The sequence below is a fragment of the Mauremys reevesii genome, linkage group 18 (genome assembly GCF_016161935.1).
Source record: "Mauremys reevesii isolate NIE-2019 linkage group 18, ASM1616193v1, whole genome shotgun sequence".
NCBI classification, from domain to species: domain Eukaryota; kingdom Metazoa; phylum Chordata; order Testudines; family Geoemydidae; genus Mauremys; species Mauremys reevesii.
In genome coordinates, this window is record NC_052640.1 from 20,520,035 (window position 1) to 20,541,078 (window position 21,044).

General features: G+C 44.3%; 1 protein-coding gene across 4 annotated transcripts in view; it reads right to left on the reverse strand.

Annotated features, from left to right (window-relative positions):
• Positions 1–537: 537 nt before the first annotated feature.
• The window catches only part of BCR (BCR activator of RhoGEF and GTPase), a 128,934-nt gene continuing 108,427 nt past the window's right edge, over positions 538–21,044 (reverse strand). For 3 of the 4 annotated variants that reach the window (XM_039505838.1, XM_039505841.1, XM_039505839.1), the window contains exons 17-23: positions 16,356–16,415; positions 16,101–16,210; positions 12,384–12,523; positions 10,811–10,945; positions 9,765–9,870; positions 6,853–7,015; positions 538–5,547 (exon numbers count right to left, since the gene is read on the reverse strand). In XM_039505838.1, coding sequence (XP_039361772.1) covers positions 5,458–5,547; positions 6,853–7,015; positions 9,765–9,870; positions 10,811–10,945; positions 12,384–12,523; positions 16,101–16,210; positions 16,356–16,415 — 804 coding nt within the window. In that variant the 3' untranslated portion in view covers positions 538–5,457. Of the gene's footprint in view, positions 5,548–6,852; positions 7,016–9,764; positions 9,871–10,810; positions 10,946–12,383; positions 12,524–16,100; positions 16,211–16,355; positions 16,416–19,028; positions 19,342–21,044 lie in introns of those variants that run through there. The other variant, XM_039505842.1, reaches the window with a different exon arrangement.

The window sequence follows — 21,044 nt, forward strand, 5'->3', positions numbered from 1 at the left end:
GTAGCACAGTTGGTCCAGTGTACACTCAAAGTCTAAACTGTCTCAGACATATCAGGGAACAGCCATACTATAACTGGGTCTGCCAGTATGACAGTTTATATACTGTACATGGACATTAAGTTGCTCAGATTTCTGCTAGAAAAGAGATGCTTCTTTCTCCTTCCAGGGTAGAAGGAAAGGCAAGGACATGGAAAGTATATGTATAGATCACCTGCATATGCATTATTTTACAATGGCCTCACCTAAGATTTCAGTACAGTACAGTAGTGCACAGAGACTCAGCAACAGGGATGGGGGAGAATAGCATGAGTCACTTCCATATTTTCTGCTTGTTGGCAGTTCCATTGCTATGTTTTGTGTGCCCTAGAAAGGCAGACTGGACTTCCTAGAGATGTGCCCAGCAGAGAAGATGACTCAGGATGTTTGTTAGCCTGCATATCAAGGTTGTTTTGGTCCTACTGTTGTGAACACTTCACAATTATTGTATATTATGACATTTTATGCTCACAGTGTTGAGGTTGGCTTTTTTTTTTTTTTAATCAACTTCCAGGTGATTTTCTAGTTCTGGACTGGGTTTTCTGTGCTTTTTTCTCCCTTCCTTTTTTGCTGTTACAACCACTAATGTATAGAGCTCCCCCCCGTATTTGAGGACAAGTGACCTATCATTGGAATGTAACAGCTTTCAGTAGCAAAAGAAAAGGATTATAGCACATCATAAGTGGTAGACTAAGTGCTGAATACAATAACATTTTAGTTTACTGACAATACAGTCTTAGCTCAGCGTACGTCTGGGGGCATGAGTTTTTTCTGTGGCTTTTAAGGAGAGGGGATCATTTTCTCTTTTGCCAGACCATGTGATTTGTGTGATTCCTAATCATGCTTCTCTCATGTTTTTATTTTTCCTTACTCAAAAATCAGTGGGGAGTGAGGGTAGATATTAATTATTATTCCGCTGTAAGAGCGTCCTTTAAAGGAGATTCCCTTTGATTTTGAGGTCAACCTAGGTACACTCAATGAAAACTTTTATATACTGAGCCTTAACACTCACACTTTTCATTCTAGCTGTGTATGGGGAAGTTATTAACACTAAACCGGAGACCTCAGTGTCTTAATGCTAAGTAACTGATTTAGAAGACATATTTCTTCAAGGCACATAAGCACAATGTGAACGCTTCTGTCTTCCTGTAATAAAATTCTTCCTCCTTTGAAATTCTGAGTGGGAAAGGGCAGAGTTCATTTGAACATTTCAAATTCTTTTTTAAAAAAGTTTCCAAAGTAGGACTGCTGCCCCCCAAATAATGTCACCTTAGTACATAAGTAGGCACTGAAATAAATGATGGACAGGAGGGTGTTATTTTCCCATTATTAAGATGCAGGGTTTAAGCACCTTCAAAGGCCATGGTGATCAATTTACACTTAAGCATTTTCAAGGAATGGCACAGTTGAGAGAAGTGAACACATACCATAATGCCTGTAAGTGTTGCAGTGGGTAATGAGCAAGTTAGGAGATCCTTTATACACTTTACAGAACATCATATTTGTTTAAATGAACCTATACAGAAAGTGAACATAACAGTGTATCCGTGGATCAGATTAGGGAACAGTTAAAATGAGTAAGTGGTGTAAAAATACTGCATCTCCATTAACAGATTCCACGGTTGCACCACCTAGTGGCCTACAGAAATGTTGCAGTTTCACATCACATGCTACATATTGATTGCGCTGTACTTCACTAAGCAACTGAAGCTCAGAATGAAGGCAGGCAGCGAGCATCAGCGAAGGTAATCAAGCATAGCTGTATTTTGCCCTTAGCTGATACATGAAAGTTAGCAGCATATAAAAGTACAGCCTGATTTAGACTAACCACTATCTCACCTCTTTAAATTGTGCAAGAGTAAAATTCACCAGCAGCATTTCAATGACTGTTTCAATTTGGTTTCAAAGAAGACACTTGCCCCAATACAAAATGACACACAAACACAAAGATGAAACAGATCTAAGTAATTTTTATCAATCCTCAAAAGCTACTTTTCATGGTTTATTTGCCCATTTTACTCAACATGACTTTACTTTGCTGGTTTAAAAGCCTACTCAACATTTAAAATCAAATCGAAAGGAACAAAAACAAAGCTATTTCTGAATGAAAGGAGAGACTTACTTTTTTTTTTTTTTAACACAACTGGTGATAGACAGTGCTCAAATCATTTGGAAAATCCTACATGAATGTTCTAAGGTTTCAAATTAAAGTAGCTGAAAGCTACAGGCTTGGAAGGGTCTGGTAAATATGCTGATATCAAAAAAAGTATTAGCTCCCAACACACGTCACAATCAATTTTAGGGGAAAATTCTTGCCAGTTTTCTCGGTCACACCATCTGTGTTGCATCTTCTTAAATGTAAAATGGTTTTCTCAAGAAGTTCAGCTGTAAACATGAAGCTGTCGTAATCAGAAGGGATTTTGGCCCAAGCTAGGTGGTGCCCATCACTTTTTGTTTAGTGTGGCTTAAGAATCTTAATGGATCACTAGGCAGAGGAAATAAAAATCCTTATGTGAATTCTGAATTTCTGAAAGCACAGTCCATTTGTAAAGCTTACAACTCTAGGGGAAGCTCAACTACTCCATTCTCACATTTCAAATAAATCAACGGTCTCACCCTCATCATAGGACGAGCTATTTCTCCAGCCCAAAATTACCAGCTTTGGGGAAAACGTACACTCATACTCAACTGAAATAATTCGTGTGTTACGTTAAATTAACTACAAAAATTCTTCTCATCCACATGCCTGCATGTTAGATAGGGTTACAGCAGAATCAAGCATTGTAATGTACTGAAAAACTAAAAGCAACAACCTGTAACAGTAACCAAAGCAGAAGCAATTTTCTTATTGTTACACAATATAAATTGGTAACTTAATATTAAAATTATACTTCCTGTATAAATAAAAATAAAAAAGTCAGGCAAAAGTAAATTGGCACAGTCATTATGGTATTGCTTTCCAGTTTAAACACTGCAAACTGCACCCACAGATTACAAACACCAAAAGGGGTAAATGATCACCACTGATTGGAGTAGAATTTTGAACTAGAAAAACCTGCAGTGCTGCTGCCTCAAAAATATCAAACATTTGAATTTTGTAAAGGAGTGGGTGGTTGTGCAGCTGACCAAGAGGATTGTTACAGAGCTGCTATTTAAAAACAAAAACATGTACATAAAAGCAGAAAACTATGGAGTGTGTTACTGGTCTGTAACCTTTTCTTGAGACAGTAAGTATCTTTCAGGATTGCCTAGTTTTTACCTTTAGTTTTACAAAAGGCCAAAAATTAACCACCAACCAACCCATTTTTAAACCAAGTTTTTGTTTCCCTTCACCCTCCCCCTGCAAGCACCTCCTAATACACACACTTTTCTGTCTCAGGGGTTCGAATAGCAAGGGGGTTTAGAAGCTGGAATGTAGCGACAATACAGTCGAGAGATTTTCTAGTTGTACATTACAACACACATAGATTTGCTCCCAGACCTAAGAAAAGAGGGGTGCTAAACAATAGTAAATGCCTATAAGAATCCTTATAATAACATGCAAAATGCTGAGATACTCACAAAATCGAAATAATTTATATTTTTCTTTTGAATTTCCCACTTCACAGTACAATACCATCTATTATGCAGCAGTCAATTATGTTGACTGCTAAATAGTTTCCCTTGTTTTTTTATTTTTATTTTCTTTTTTTCCTCCCTCTCGTTTGGAAGATTCCTCTTATTTTTCTGAGCGGAGAGTTCTGAGACCTTCAGAAAATTCGGCATAACAAGATTTGTTTTTTTCTCTTTAGTATTCTCCCCCCCTCCCCATACTGCTTATGATTCAGCTACGCGTGTCGTTAATTTTAAAATTTGCTTTTCTCCCCCTTCTTTCTCTTGTCTTCAGACTGCCCTTTTCTTCGAGCCAGGGTGTTGATGGATGGTTGCAACTAAAGTGGATACTGCATAGTGAGGTGGGTAGTACAGGCTAAGGGAGACTCTGATGCAGCTGAAACCTCTCCCCAGATGCTTGGCACATCTGTTTCATGACCTGAATAGCCTCCTCTGGTCGTGAGACCATGCAGTTAGCTTATGCTTACAATTCCCAAGGCAAATACTGCTCCCACTTACACCCATGGAACTCTACTGACGTCAGTGTGGTTGCACAGGTGTAAGTGGAGTGGGTATTAGGTCCCACCTGGTGTACTGCTATGTGTGGCTTTATAGAAATTTCTGCACTGCTCTTAATTCCAACAGGGTCGGAATTTCTGAAGAATACAAAATGCTACCTGTTAGCAGATTGTCCATACAGTACATTATGACATAGCCTATCAAAGTATTTGTATCTATCAGAAAAAGACTCTTGTAGAAGCAACATACAAAGCTTCAAAAAATTCAAGTATCAAAAATGTCATTTTGATAAAAGTTTCGATTAAGCAGCCAGCAAGAAAGACAGCTGTTGATTTTTTGTCCCCAGACACTTGAAGAGACTTCAGTACATGTTTGTAGTGCTTATTTTAGCACAGGTATTAACATCTGTTTGTGTGGAGAGCTAGGAGTTTCCATTCAATTTCGAAGGTCCCAAAGAATTTAGCAACCATTTTTGGACAACACTGCCTCTGCGTTATAAACAACTAAGTGAGCTTGTTTGTTAATGGAATTAAAGTGCTCAGCCTAGTTCTCCCTGCTTTTCTTTCATGTACTGTACTTATCTGTTGTATAATGCAAGTGGGTCTGGCTCCTTTGACATCAAAAGAAAAGGTCAGAAGTGCAACAAAGAGGCAAGAAAAGGATACCCCCTTTCCTAGAGTTTGTACAAACATTTACAAGGGAAGGGGTAGGAGAGAGACAAAAAAACAACAGGTCCAGTTGTACACAAAACTTCTAGTTTATTTTTTAAAAACCCTGTTCAAATCAAGACTTGAATTTCTCAGTGGAGGAATCAAAGATCCCCTTGCTGAATGATACTATTCTCTGTGGCCCAGAACAGTACTTTAAAACAGCAGTTATTAAAGACACACTTGTGATATAGCCTTTAATTCCCCTCTCACCCCAGAAGGGCATTCTGACAAGTGTTCGTGTAGAAAGCTTGAAGCTTCTTGATGATAGATTTCATCCATAAAAATGAGGAATACCTTCTCACCTTCCCAAGAGCAACAACCGCACTCTGTGTTGCATTTGTTAAAGTGTCTGTTGCTCCTTCTAGTGGAGCCTTTCAGCACAGCTCCATGTCCAGTCCAATTCTTCCCTATTCTATGGATCAAAACTAGAGGGAGTTTCTCCTTATTCTTCAGCTTAGCTCTGTTTGACAAACAGCAGAAGCACTGAAGGCTATGCTTCCTCATGACAGGAACAGGCCAGTAATGTCTGAAGAAGAAACAGTTCTCCTGTTCTCAGAGTGGCAGGTTCACACCAACAAGCCCCCTTGTTGTGACCAGACTCCTACACCTCTGTGGAAAAGAGGATGCTTTGCCTTTTGCTGTCTGGGGTGGGGATAGTCTCCAACTGCAGGAAGTAAAGAAGAACTTGAACCTGGAAGAAGGAAGGGAGATGAAATCGTAAATCAGTCTTATATTGCAGTGCACAGTGTGATCATGAATATTTAGTAAACTTCAATGTTTCAGTGGCTCTCCCTTCATCCTACATGTTAAACTGAGGTACAGCGAAGCTGTCAATATTCCAGATCAGCCCAGTTTTGAAATCTTTCTGGATTACTAACTCACCTTTACCAAAGCCAGAGAATCCAACAGTCTAACCTACTTAACTAGCATGCATATTGGAAATGCTTACAATGCCTTTTAGCAGCTATCAGTGGACAAAAAATTCTGGAACCAGCAAAAAGTCTCTCTGAATGTTGGCACACGTGGTAAAGTGGAAGAGAAAGAAGCATCGTGGAAAGCACCAACAATTAGAGCTGACTGAATAACTGATTTTTTGGTTTGGTGGCAGTTTTGAAAAATTGAAAATAAAATCTGAGTTGGCTCAAACCAAACCAAATATTTTGGAATTTCTGGTGAATCACAAAAGTCCATTTTGGGTCTGTTCCAGAGCAGGGATTCAAACCTCGGTCTCCCACATCCCAGGGGAGTGTCCTAACCACTGAGCTAAAGGTTATAAGGAGTTGCCACAGCACCTCCTCCCCCTTCTTGTTTTCTTTCTCTCACCATTTTCTGACTGGGTGAAAATATCTGACTCAAATTTGCAAATGAACAATTTCAGGTCAATTCAAAGAGAATTTTTCATCAGATAAACTATTTACCTGAAAAATGTCATCCAGTTGTACCAATAATCCATTAGCCCTAGAACCAGTTACTAAGCCACTGTGAGATGCGTGTTACCTTGTCACCTAAGTACACACAGAGCTGGGATGAACAGTTGATGTGGGTGCACCAAAATGTTAGTGCTAGCAACCGAGTTGGCACAGAAATATGCTGAACTGTCTGAGCAAACACTGCCAAACTTGGTTTAAACATGGTGTTGATCATCACCTGGTTGAAAGTTGCTTGGTAGATTAATCCTATGGCTTGTTAGCAGGATAGTTTATAGCACTGATTGTGCTACCATGATTTTTTAAAAATAATCCTCGTTCACACTGAACATGCTGTTCTAGTTAAACTGTGCTGGAAAGCTGGAAGAAGAGCTCTGCATAGCTCAAAAGCTTCTCTCTCACTAGCAGAAGTTCGTCCAATAAAAGATATTACATCACCCAACTTGGAAAACAACTATTAAGGATGGTTCTGCCCAAAGCCTCTTGGAATGACTGCAAGTAGCCCAGTTCTGGACAAAGAGGCTAAGATATTGTCTCTATCAGATTAATTAAAATATTTAGTTTTTTACCTGGGACATGACTTCTAGTGACCAGCTATCAGTCATTGTTATAGGCTGGGTTGGGTTAGCAGGAATCTTACTGTCCTTCTCTGAGGGTCTGAGCAGCGTTGGTCCAAAGACAGTTGCCAGGTTGTGCAGGGACATCTTGTTGATGCTCTCTCTCTCGGCAACCCTAAGAGGAAAAAACAATGGAGAAAGAGGGTGTTTCTACATTCTGTGGCTCAAAGAAACATTCCTATTAAGCAGGTTTATTTTTACCTACTTTTAAGAGGTTTTAGATACAGACATTCAATAAGCAACTATATACTACTTATGTCTCATTCATAGATTCTAAGGCCAGAAAGGACCATTGTGATCATCTTGTCTGACCTTCTGTGTACCACAGGCCATTAGACTTTCTCAAATGTTTATTATTTGTATTATAGTAGTATTTTGGATTAGATGATGTACAGTCACGGGGACTTGTCTAAGTGCACTATCTGTGTGGATCCGGCTGCCATGCTCTACAAATTCTGTAGTGTGCTTTAATCTAACCCCATTTCAAAGTGTGCAGCAGCAGGGTCCACACGGACACTAAGGGTATGTCTACACTACAAAATTAGGTCGAATTTATAGAAGTCGGTTTTTTAGAAATCGTTTTTATATAGTCTATTGTGTGTGTCCCCACACAAAATGCTCTAAGTGCATTAAAATCGGTGGACTGCGTCCACAGTACTGAGGCTAGCGTTGACTTCTGAAGCGTTGCCCTGTGGGTAGCTATCCCACAGTTCCCGCAGGCTCCGTTGCCCATTGGAATTCTGGGTTGAGATCCCAATGCCTGATCGGGCAAAAACAGTGTCGCAGGTGGTTTTGGGTACATGTCGTCAGGCCCCCCTCTCCCTCCCTCCCTCTGTGAAAGCAACGGCAGACAATTGTTTTGCGCCTTTTTTCCTGGGTTACCAGAGCAGATGCCATATCATGGAGCCCGCTCAGCTCACCGTCACTGTACGTCTCCTGGGTGCTGGCAGACATGAGACTGCATTGCTACACAGCAGCAGTTCATTGCCTTTTGGCAGCAGATGGTGCCTTACGATTGGTAGCCATCATTGTCGTATTCCTGGGCGCTCTTTTAGCCGACCTTGGTGAGGTCAGTCAGGGGCGCCTGGGCAGACATGGGAGTGACTCAGCCAAATCATTCCCATCTTCTGCCGAGCACTCAGGAGATGATGATGGCTCGCAGTCGTACTGCACCCGTCTGCTGCCAGTCTAAGATGTAAAAGATAGATGGAGTGGATCAAAACAAGAAATTGACCCGATTTGTTTTGTGAAATCAACGGCCTGCTAAACCCAGGGTTTTGAGTTCAATCCTTGAGGGGGCCATTCTGTGTGACAGTTGTTTGTGTTTCTCCTTGATGCAAAGCCACCCCTTTTGTTGATTTTAATTCCCTGTAAGCCATGTCGTCAGTTGCCCCTCCCTCTGTCAGAGCAGCGGCAGACAATTGTTTCGTGCAAAACCAGGCGAGGAGGCGACGGCCGCACTGTGACGAGAGTGATGAGGACATAGACATGGTCATAGACTTCTCACAAAGTACGGGCCAGGCAATGTGCCCATCATGCTGATGAGCTCTGCATGAGCTCTGCATGGTCACCTGTGCTGATCAGCTTGCCACGCTGGCCAAACAGGAAATGGAATTCAAAAGTTCGCGGGCCTTTTCCTGTCTACCTGGCAGTGCATCTGAGTTGAGAGCGCTGTCCAGAGCGGTCACAATGGAGCACTCTGGGATAGCTCCCGGAGGCCAATACCATTGAATTGTGTCCACACTACCCCAAATTCGACCCAGCAAGGCCGATTTCAGCGCTAATCCCCTCGTCGGAGGTGGAGTAAAGAAATTGATTTAAAAAGCCCTTTAAGTTGAAAAAAGGGCTTCGTCGTGTGGACAGGTCCAGGGTTAAATCAAGGTAACACTGCTAAATTTGACCTAAAGTCATAGTGTAGACCAGGCCTTAGTGCATGGCACATTAGTGTGGGGTAGATTCACACCCCAGCTGGGTACTAAACCCAGATCTCCTAGACCAGAGCCTTAACCACAAGACCATCCTTCTTCTCTACAGATATGTTCCTTAGCACGAACAAAAAGCAAATACATGAATATTAAAAAAAATAAATTTCTTAAATGAAAACACTGTGCAGGTAATAAACAAGCTCATTTAATGAATACTAAGGTGCACTGAGCACTGTACCATAATCTGGTAGAAATTACAAACACACAAAAAGCACCATATAATAAAGTCCCCCTGAAAAAATGGCAAAGAAATAAGACCCAAAAAGGCATTTAAGCAAGGAGGAGGATAAAGGAAAAGAGACATCTAATTATGGCATGATAGTAATAAGCACCTTTGAAAATGGAAGGTTTAAAGATGTTAAACAGTTGGGAAGACTGATACAGCTAGGAAGGGAGAGTGAATTCCATATGGCAGGCCCCACACAGCAAGGAACAATCTCTTGCCAACACAAGATGTATTGTTGCAATTCCTAAAAGATGGGTGGTGTTAAAGTGCAAATACCTGGTAAACATACTCAAGACTTTTAAGATTTATGCCATTTCCTGTGTTCGGTTACTTCACTCACAGGCAAGTGTGATTTTATGGAGAGAGAGAGAGAGAGAGAGAGAGATCATATTTTCACTGTAAAGATCTTTCTCATCCCTTCCTTGGGAAGGATTCATAATGGCTTCAGTAACTGTGAGCATGGGAAACAGGACGTAGCACTTTACCAGGCCTATTTTACCTGCATTACTCAATACAGAGCAAATTAAAATGAAAATCAGTGAAGGTGCTCTTTGAATGACACAGCACATGTCCAAGAAAGGGGCACCTCTCTCCACGGCACTTGGAATTGATTTACACACGAAATGCACCTGTATAAAGGGTCTGTGTGTTACCTTTTTAAATGGTCCAGAAGGAAAAGGAATGTCACGAGGTTGGGTTCTGGAAGTGAGAGCAGTAAGTTCAGCATGCAGCTTTCCTTTGCAACAGGGTCTGAAAGTGCTATGGGAGGAAAGAAAAAAATATGAAGGAAATGAGAGCTTTACTGACGGTGTAAGAAATGAGAAAATATGGGTGACGCTTAATGTGCTGCAATTGCATTATGGAGACAAGAGGCTCAAAATTCAATCCAGGCACAGCCTCACTCCCCCTCTGAATTCAGTTCTCCCCTGTTAGACAGGTGATGGAGAATCCTTTCCTCTGTGCAGGAGACCACAACTGCATTCCAGACTCAGAACACTTAGGCCTTGTCTACACTACCAGGGTAAGTTTACCTAAGTTACGCTACTCCAGCTATGTGAATAATGTAGCTGGAATCAACGTAGCTTAGATCAACTTACTGCGTTATCTACACCACACTGTGTTGACGGGAAATGCTCTCCTGTCAACTTACCTTACTCTTCTTGTACCGGAGTCGACCAGAGAGTGCTCTGCAGTGGATTTAGCGGGTCTTCACTAGACCTGCTAAATCGACCCCCACTGCATCGATCACAGCAACGTTAGTGTAGACATGACCTCAGATGCCTCCCTTCTGGGTCAACACAGGAGAGCCCATCCCAAAGCAGATTTATCTCCTTTGGAGAGTGAATAGTACAGATACCACTTCAGGGCCTAAACAAATAGGATTTCTCTTCTCTTAATGGGTAGGTAATGTCTATCCTAGAACTTGAACTTTTCCATTCTTGCAGGTAAGTGAAGCCACTGGCCACACTAAAACCTGCACATAAGGCAAGATTCAAATTCTCTTCTGAGCAACTCATGAGCCAAAGAAATAGCCGCAGCCTCCCTTCTCTACAGTCTGTCACAGGGCTTCCTTCTGATATTACAAATATTATTTTTCATAATGAGTAAACCCCTTCCTAAGGCTTCAGGAGCAGCCTCTTAGAGAAGAGTATCGTAACACTTAGCACAATAGGTATCAATGATTTCTTCTATTACCCACCAATGCCCTCAGCAAAGTTGGGGTACAGTTCGTCTGTGAAGAGGGGTTCAGGCAGTTCTCTGAAGTATAATTTTAATGTCCCTGCAATGGCATTAACATCCATCTCGCTCATCATCACGGACACATCTTTGTTGTCTGTAAGAGAAAGCAGGGAGACATACAGGTACTGAAGCTGGGTGGTCCTTCAGTCATTCCTTATTCTTGTTTTCTTTTTTGGTTCCCCCTGTTTATCCTTTATTTATCTTCTCTCCCTACCCAAGTAGCTGATGCTCATCACCTTTAGTCAGTCACTTTGCTCAGGTTGGTTGCTGAGTTCTCCATTTATATTATCCCAGTGCCACTTAATAGATCAGAGTAGCTATAACGTGACCACTTTGCAGCTAGACCCCCCAGTACAGCCAGGATGACATCTAGCTTTACATCTGCTGGGAGGCGGGCGCAAGAAAACAAACTTAGCTTTACCTAGAGTTACTTCTGCTGTACCAGTGTCATGGGCTGGAGCCAGCTACAGTGAAGTCAATGGGAGTCTTTCCGATGTCTTCAATGAGACCCAGATCAAGCCCCATATGAGGCTGAGCCAGTGTCAATTAAATGCTTTTCAGTTTCCTAATAATATGTTGTATAACAACTAACAACAGCCACTTCCCCATCTGGAACTCTCTAGTACAATCAGAAGCACCCCTCAGCCTCTCCCAATTGAGCAGAGTTCAAGAGACAAAAAATCAAGCAATTTAGGTCAGAAATGTAAATTTTGTTAAACACCTCCACTCACCAAAACCAGCCTCATATGAAATGTATTTGCATTGACATAAAAATAGCATTTTTTAAGATGTAAATCATCCCTCCCTCCCCCATGGAGTTGGAAACCCAGAAAGCAGGTGAGGACATTCTTTAAAGTGAAGCAACAACATGAGCCCCTTTTGCATCCAAGAGTCTCAAAATGCTTTACAGAGTTCGGCAAGTATCATTATCATCCTATTTTACAGATGGGCACACTGAAGAATAGAGAAAGCTTTGCTTGCCTGAGGTCACACAAAGCATTGGGAAGAGAACCCAGGAGACCAGACTCCCAGTCACGTTCCAGTAACCAGAATTTTCTGCTTCTCTATCCAATCCTTTAAAAAAATTTTTTTTAATGATTTTGATGTTGCCGGTGCTCTTTTAAACAAGAGTCTCAAACAACCGTGGGGACTTCCTGTTAATCCAGAATTCTCATTGACATTGTGGAAAGGAAGACTGCTGATTGCTCTCATTTCCCCTGAGGAAAGTGTCTGCCGTTTACCATGGCATGGCAAGGCAAGGCATGCAAAACTGCCATTTCAGGGCTGCTGGGAAGAATAATCAGCGCATTTCTCAATACAAGGGTCCATTCCACTGAATACCTCAGGTTAACATCTACAACTGGAGGACACTAATAAAACACACAGCCCGGGTAAGAGGATACTCCTTGCACCGGGGTCTCCACCTCGTCATGCTTCCTGGGCTACATGAGATTAAAATAGCACAGTAAACCTGAAAGGCGATCGTAACTCAGGAGATAATGCAAAGGAAAACCTCAGGAGCAAATACTTACTGACATCAAAAGCAGCTTTCAAAGCTTGGATATCAGTTGCAACCCCAGAGACACGGTAGATGCCCACCTCCTCCATCCCACGTCGCTCTATCTCCTCCACGCACTGGCGCACAATGTAAGGCACCTTTGATCTCTCTCTCCTTGAGAAAAACAGGAAGAAGAGTTCAGTACAGCATAGGCCGAGAAAATATGGTTACCAGAGTTATCTTATCCCGTACCTAATGTGAGACTGCTTGAGTGAAAGGAGCTCTAGGCCACGATTTTCACAAAGGACTGAGTGAGCACTCACCCTATGAAAAGCCACCCCTTTAAAAAAGTGTCTCAAATTGGGCACCCAAAAATGGAGACACCCAAAATCACTAGTCACATAAGTGTTTAGGAGGTGCAGACTAGCACAGGGGTAAGGATGAAAAAGAGAGTTACCTTTTCCGTAACGGGTGCTCTTTGAGATGTGTTGCTCATGTCCATTGCGTATTAGGTGTGTGTACTCACCACATGCACCGGTGCTGGAAATTTTTCCCTCGGCAGTATCTGTAGGGGACTGGCTCTGGCAACCCCTGGAGTGGTGCCCGCATGGCATAGTATAAGGGGTGCCGCCAACTCCCCCCCACCCTCAGTTCCTTCTTGCTAGAAACTCCAACAGTGGGGAAGGAGGGCGGGTCATAGAATGGACATGAGCAACACATCTCGAAAAACAACAGTTATGGAAAAGGTAACTGTCTTTTCCTTCTTCGAGTGCTTGCTCATGTCCATTCCATATTAGGTGACTCCAAAGCAGTACCCCTGGAGGTGGGTACGGGGGTGGCGGTGGGTGGTGCTTGTAACCCTTGGCTCATTTATAGGGCTGGTCCTGCTGAGGCTGGCACCCCTGGCTGTTGCGGTTTGAACCGTTTACACACCAGGGCCGGGATGTAGACACCCAGGGTTTTCAAGGTGGCGTGGGAGTCCTTGAGGCCATGCAACTTGCTGTCTGTTTGCTCCTCAAATAGGGCCCACCATCAAAGGGCAGGTCCTGCAATGACTGCTGGGCCTCGGTGCACAACCCAGAGACTCACCACATGGAGACAGTGGAAGCCCTGGTGCAGGCAGCAGCATCAGTAGCATCTGATGCTACCTGGAGGGCCGCCCTGGCCGCAGTCGTACCCTCACCAAAGACTGCTTGGAACTCCTTCTTGGAAACCTTGGGGAGCGACCCTTCAACCTTGGCATGGCTTGCCACATACTGAAGTCATATTGGCCAAGGAGGGCTTGGTGGTTGGCTACTCTCAGCTGAAGGCTGGAAGATGAAAAGATCCAGCCTCCTCGAGTCTTTATTTTTCAGGGTGGATCTGGGCTTTCCTTGTGGTTAACCACCTCAACCGCAAGGGAATTGAGGGCTGGGTGGGAGTATAGGCACTCAAGTACTTTGTGCCAACCAAAGGGCATATGTTTGACCCTTTTAGAGATAGGGGCCAGGGAAGAGGGGATCTGCCCCAGAGCATTAGTGATTCTGGAGACCCCTTCATGAAGGGGTAGGGCCACGCTGGCAGGAGCTGAGGACATCAAACAGAGAGTCTAAGGGCTCTTCCAGTTCCTCTGCCTGCAGCCCCAGGTTAGAAGCGACTCTTCAAAAGTTCCTGCTGCACCTTGGTGCCATCCTGAGTAACTGGGTGAAGGGCCCCCGTGATAGCCTTGTCTGGCAACGACGAGGATCATGCCGGTGCCATGGGAACCTCCACGTCCATTGGTGGTCCATCAGCTTGCTCCCTGGGTCCTCCTGGACCTGCGGAGTCATATCCCCCACTAAAGCCTTGAGCACTGGAGGGGGATGGGATACCGAGGCCACTGACCTCTCCGAGGCTCCTGCCACCGATGGGGTAGCCTGGGAAGGCTAGTGAGCCGCCAGGGGTTCCACAGGTACCATGGCGCTGGCCACTGTGCTTGGGGCCATGGGGCAGGTTTCAGTACTGATAATATAGTCGGCACCGCCAGTACCGGGACTTCTCCTGCAGTCAGGGAACCTTGCTCCAAGCTGGAGCTACCAGCAGAGCGGTCAGTACTGGGCCACTAGGATTGGGCTGAGCGGTGGCTCTTGTCCGACCCATGCTAGTCGCTGCGTCCCGAAGCCGACCTGTCCGAGCAAGACTGTCGGGACTAACAAAGAGTTGAGAACTACTACTAAGGGTAACTAAGGAACTACTAACTATATACAACTATATTACAGGTTTTCAAAGTCGCAAGGACTGAGAACGAAACAACGCTAGCCGAAGCAGCAGAAGTTCCAGCACAGTCACTGACGTCAAGAAGGAATTAAGGATGGGGGGTGCCGGCGACGCCCCTTATACTGCACCATATGGGTGCCACTCCAGGGGGCACCAGAGCTGGCCCCTTACGGATACTGCTGAGGGAAAAACTTCCAGCACCGGTGCATGTGGAGAGCACACACACCTAATACGGAATGGACATGAGCAAGCACTCAAAGAACCACCTTGCTCCATGTTAGAGGGTTTATTTGACCAAATCAGCAAATAGATTCACGAAAATACTGACATTGAACCAGCATCTTTCTATAGCCCAACACTGTTAGAGAGGAAGAATATCCATTTAGGAAGTTCTGTAAAAAACCCTCCATTTTGAGAGCTCTGGGCTGGTATAAAAATGGCAGAGGATACTGGTTATTATGAGCAAATTATTCCAGTCTCAAGTGTTTAAAGTCGAGAACAGTCAGAGCTGGTGTCCTCTATAGCGAGACTACTCTCAAATGGTAACACACACATCTATGCTCTGGGCCAGCAAAAGGCCCATGCACTGTACAAGTCCTACTTTACCCATATTCTGTGGACCCTGAGCTGGTCCTTTTCACAGGGGGTGAATTCACTCTGTGTTCCTAGTTTAGGAAAATTTAGCAGCTAATTCCCCAAGAGCTTATCTGTTTTCAGCAATAGCAAGACTCTCATACATCACACAATAGCTGGATTCTCATGGTTTTATGAAAACTGTCCATAGAGAGCTTGTTCCTTTGTTTTTCCTGAGTAGCTGATTTAATTTCTGTTTTTGTAGAGAGGTTATGCACTGGCTCATCTCTGCACATTCAATCCCATGAAACCTCTCCCGTTGAGGAGCTGCAGCCTTATAGAGAAGTAAGTATGGTGAGCTTGCAACGCTAGCAGGTGATTAGAGGATTCCTATGCAGCCCTTAGAGAAATAGGGGTCATACTGCTATCCAGTTAATAGTAATTCCGTGGGGAGGAAGTACCAGGTCTCTTAAATTACCTACCACGAACAAACAGGTTTCTTCTGGCAAACGATTCATGACAAAAGATCAGGGGTTAAAATAATACAAATGGCTCCAAACAGCTTGAACATTTCCGAGTAGGGAAAGGAAATTCTGTTGTTCAGTAGCTTTGGAAATTTGTGACCAAGTCAGCCAACTACAGAGGAAAAGGGCCAGGGTGTTTCCGGAACACGGCAGACGAGAGATGTTGAAAGTAAACACACTGGGTTTCCAAGCAAAAGTGTGTGTGCGCTGCTGGCTTTTGGAGGTTTTTTTTCCATGCACAGGATGAAGCTGGGAGACTGTGAAACAGCTCCTGCCTGCAGAAATTGCCATGCGTTAGCCACACAAGGGCAAGAAAGTATCTGCATACCTCCATTCACTGAGGGCTTAAGTAGGTGCAGCTCCATTGACCTACTGGGTTTAAAATAAAACAGAGAAAAAAGTGTGACCTGACAACTTACTTGGTGACAATGGCAATCTTGACTCCAAAGACCCCAGTCTGTTTACGAGATGGCATTCTTTTCAGACTAAACTCCCGGCTGGTAAATTTCACTGACAGCTTCACTTCAACCTGCAAGGACGACTTTAGTAGTTACTTTTCAAGCAATAAATGTTTTCTTTTGTTTTTCAAAATGTTATGACAAAGCACAGAAAGAATAAACCTGATGCACAAGGTCAGGCAAAGAAGTAGTGCTAGCAGTTTGTACTCTACTTACTCCATTCATTGAGATGACTGTGCGTTGCCAATCTTTATCCTGTAACACCTGCGGATCCAGCTGAAAAACATGGAAGTTGCTTGTGAGTTGAGAATTGGTTTCAGAGACTAAAATCAGCCAGTTTGAAAAATCTATACAAGTCTGCATGGCAATGCCTTCACCACTTACTTCCATTTCCACAGGGGAATCAGAAAAGCCCTGAGTTTCAGATGTCGGGTAACTCGTACAGAGTTCTGTACTCTAAGCAAGGCTGGGTATGGATCACACGTGTATGTGGAAACCCCAGTGTCAAATGTGCAATATCCACTTAACAACAAGAAAAACCTCAGAGAGCTAAAATGCTCTTCTAAAGCCAATAATCTCACCTTTGATAGAAAAGGAAGCTTCCTTCACTGCCATAACATAGCAGCCATATTTAATAGGCAGCAGAGGATCATCCCACCCCAGCGAATCAGGAGTCAGGAAGGGAGAGAGTAGATTTTCTAAGAGGAAAGGGCTAAGATCTGAAACAGCGAGGGCTTGTTTCTCTCTGAAAAAACAGGTGAGCAAACTGCAGGTCTCAAACCCAAACTCAGGTCCCAAGTCCAAACGCTGGCACCAGCTTGGTCCAAAATAATACATTTCAAAGAATATTTTAACATTTATTTCCAAAGGTCATGAACAACAAGATTAAAAACAGGAATTAGGGAGTATTATATATGATTCCCAATTCCTTCCTGTTCCAGAGAGAGAGAGAGAGCGCGTGTCTGTCTTCTTATTTTAGCTTTGGACCCCTTTTCTGTGGGTGCAGTTTCACAGGCCCAGGGTACATAAGGTTTAAATACTGAGCTATTTACAGCCTTTAACATCCCCTCCATCCAACTGGACAGCTGAATTTTTCTAGCTCTTTTGTTCAACTCCTGCTAGTGAAACAGTTACCAAGGACGCTGAACAGACATTTATAAACATCTGCTCCAACAATCAGAAATTGCTGATGATTAGTAACTTATTACATCTTCAATAATAATCGTCTTGCCTCTATCACTTAGAATCTTTCTATCTGATCCATCAAGGTTCTCACAACACACCCATCACCACAGTTGCGGAGTACCGTACACGTGTATTAAAGTGAACACAAGTACTCCGTATCAAGCGCTCTCCTTCCCCCATGCTGTAGGGTGTTCTCATTTATTTATTTAAAAGCCTCTGATTTGGGGGTTTACTAAGTTCATCCACCTTACAGTCAGATTGTCTTCAGCTCTTGCACTCTGCTGTTTCCCCCTCTGTACCAGCCCACAGAGCTTTCTGGGAGTGGAGAGAGAAGTCTGCTACCCCGTCCAAACAGATGATGCAGTCTACATGCAGAGGACATGTGGCAGAGATTATGCTGCCTGAAGCACATTCCCTCCAAGAGTTACCCCCAGGCGCTATGGCTTCTACACTGCCTCAAATGCAAGCAGGAGGCCAAATGCTACAATCTGTCCGAGAGGGGAATCTGGATCACAATTTCCCAGAGACAGGCAGGGCGGGAGTACTGTGGAATCATGATTCTCAGCCCCAGGATGAAGTGAGGAGTGGGGCTTGAAAGAGTGCTTCGCCAGCATCTCCATCAAGCTTCCCTAGCACCGGAGCTTTGGGACAGTTTCCAAAAGGAGCTACATCCAGTTCTCCTGGGCTCCAAAGACATGATGACCCAATGCTGGGTCTGACAGTGAGAGAATGGAGGAGGACTATGGGGTGATCCAGGAGGACGTATACATGCAATCCAAAGAAATTAAGCACACACAGTGCTCAGAAAGAAATTACCACTTTTTTAAATCCTGCTCTGATTTGGGAATGAAGCCAGAGAAGAGCTGAATGGGAAAGCAGCCCAGAGATCACAGGAGCAGGCAGATATAGTGTCTTACTCTGGCCTGCCCTATTCTTTTTCACTTCAGCTCCAACACAAAGGGAGAAAATGCACCTGAAACTGAAAGAGTGACCCCTGTTACAAGACTCCACTGATCAAACCCATGCTCGGAAATGAAATCCTGGGTCTCCATTTCTAACCTAGCTTGATTTCTTTCAACAGGAAAGTTCCAAGGCTGGGAAATAGCTTATCAGGTTCTATAGGAACATCCCCCAGCAAGGTCGGTGATATCTGTGAAACACTCACCTCCAAAGAGCCACAACTGGCTCAGACTGAACTTACAGAAACGGAACAACAGTTTGAACATGGAGCTATACCAGCAATTAGAACCTGACAAAATGAATCTGATTCCCGACATGGTTTTGCAATACCAAAGTCTATTCCCTGAAAAATGCAAGGCAAGGGGCGGGTGAGTGCACTAACCTTTCACCTTGAGACACACAGGTTCAAATACACCTTCATGCACAAATGAAAAGGAATTTAGTAACTACCTCTAATCCGATACCCCATCAGCCCTGCCCTCCCCCCCCAATATAACAGCACTAGCATCTCACTGCACAGTGGAGGATGAATGCTAGACAAGCAGGAGTGATGCAACCCACAGTATCCTTGATTCTACCGAGTATGTTCAGCCTCTCCTTTTCCTAAACCCTAATCCCCACTTCCAACACACGGAAAGATGCTGCTGTCAGTTACATACATGAAAGCCCACAGAGAAAAGCTTCTCCTTCTCCTATGTTTCAGAGACCCCAGATAAGAAGAGGAGGCGAGAGAGTCAAGCCCACCTTTTCTCTGCGTACTTTGTTACGGACATGAGTCCACAGCGTGGTGTTGCCGGCATGTGTGCGTTTCCCCGTTGAATCTGCCTGGCTCCGATAGGTACAGCTCTGGTAGAAATATCTGAAGATCCCTTGCATAGTGTAGTCGGCAACCAGCAGTTCCCACATCGTGGCTGCACTGTGTCTGAAGTTAACAAGGCTAGTTGTGCCGAGTCGCTGTTACTTCAGCAGCCCCAGACTCTACACTTAGCCAAGAGGTTTTTGAGGAGACTTTTTCCGGAAGGCCTGCCCCCTCCTGTCAGGCTGGCCATGTCACCGCCAGGCAGCCACGATCTATGTCATTCCCACCCACGCCGCAAGAATTTCCAAGCTGGAAGAATTTTGCAGCGTGAGAGGTTTCTTTCAACAAAACACATTCCCTTCCCAGGCTCAGGAGGAAACCAGTTCTGAAGCGTTTCGTTTCCTGTGCAACACAGCTGAGCCCAGCCAACTGCAATGGCCTTTCACTAAGGACTCTGCTGAAATGGCCTTTCTGATGATCTCTCCCATGTTTAATAAGGCCAAGGCTCTCTGACCAGGTTGTGCTTTTGCCCTGCACCTTACAATGGTGGGTATTCATAACGTAGAAGCAGTGGCTAAGTTTGGGGAGGGCAGGGGGCAAGAGAGAGTTGGGTGCTAGCACTCAGAGTGGGCCTGGGCGTTCCGAATATTTACACAAGAAGCTATAAGACAGGGGTGGTACCAGCAGGCCCCACTTAGCGTTTCCTCCATTATCAGTTGAGGCTCACAATTACTAACTCACACCAGTCTGGCAAGATGAATGCAAGTCAACAGATGTTTCAAAGCATAAGCCAACTGCATTCTTCTTCGTTGTCTCCAGAGCACACGGCATATGGCTGGTTAGGACCGTCAGCGACCTCAGGCAAGTACTCTTTGGAGGCAACAGCCAGATGGACGATTGCCCTTTGTGAGTGAGCCCTGGTGCCTGCTGAAGGCTGATATAATAGCTTCTGCTGCCTGTCCCTTCCTCCACCCCCCCACTTGAACACATGCTCCCCCCACCCTTGAACTCTGGGTTGGAAGAACTCCTACTCCCCCCAGGCTGGAACCTCTCCAAACAGAACAGTGTGTACTCAATGGAGAGGAAGCTGGGAGGAAGGTGCATGAGAAATTCAAGGTTAGGTGGTAAGTGCCATCCCTGTATATTATATAATCCTAAAAATTCAAGGTTAAAGTGCTTTTCACATTGTTATTTAAAGTGCTATTGGGATAAACAAATAAAAGAATGAGACCTGGGGGAAATAAAAACAAAACCACTTGGTGCTGCTGAGCAAGACAGGAAGATCAGGCCTATCACCAGAGGAGGAAATAACAGGGCCAAGGGCAAGCAGAGAACATAATCTACCGAGCTTTGAGCAAGCTCGCAATACTGGAGCGTGCAGACAGCTGACCTCCAGCGTGGGGAAAGGGCAGCTGGAGCAGACCGGGTTCTGGCCTGGAGAATGAAGACAAAGGGTGCTTGTGAGTGAGACACTTCAGCACAGAGCGGGGTGGTGACAAGCAGAGGGTCAAACTGACTGGCTTGAGGTCTGATTTATTGATCAATGACCTGGAAAATGGAACATCCAGGAAGAGAACAACATCTGCAGATGATGTGCCCCCCACCTGCCGGCAACTGCTCTGAACGAACTAGGCCACAACACAAGCCGTCAGTCTGAGGCTGGCTCCTAGAGAAGGCTGCCTCTGCCATGATTTCAGACTGGGTGCAACTTTCATTAAACTTGGTTTAATACCCAGGGATCTCTCCACACATCTCCTGAATCAGTCAAAACGTGTGTCTGGCATGTTTCCACAACCAAAGAGGACAAGGGCAGACCTGCTACAGACTCTCTCCTATGAGGTAGGAAAGACAGTCTATAGCAGAGTCTGGCATAGTTCTCCTCATTGCTCAGGGAAAGCAGGCCAGGACCACCTTTAAACTCTGCTGTTGCTAGCAAATATTCAGCTGCAGTGTGAACAGAA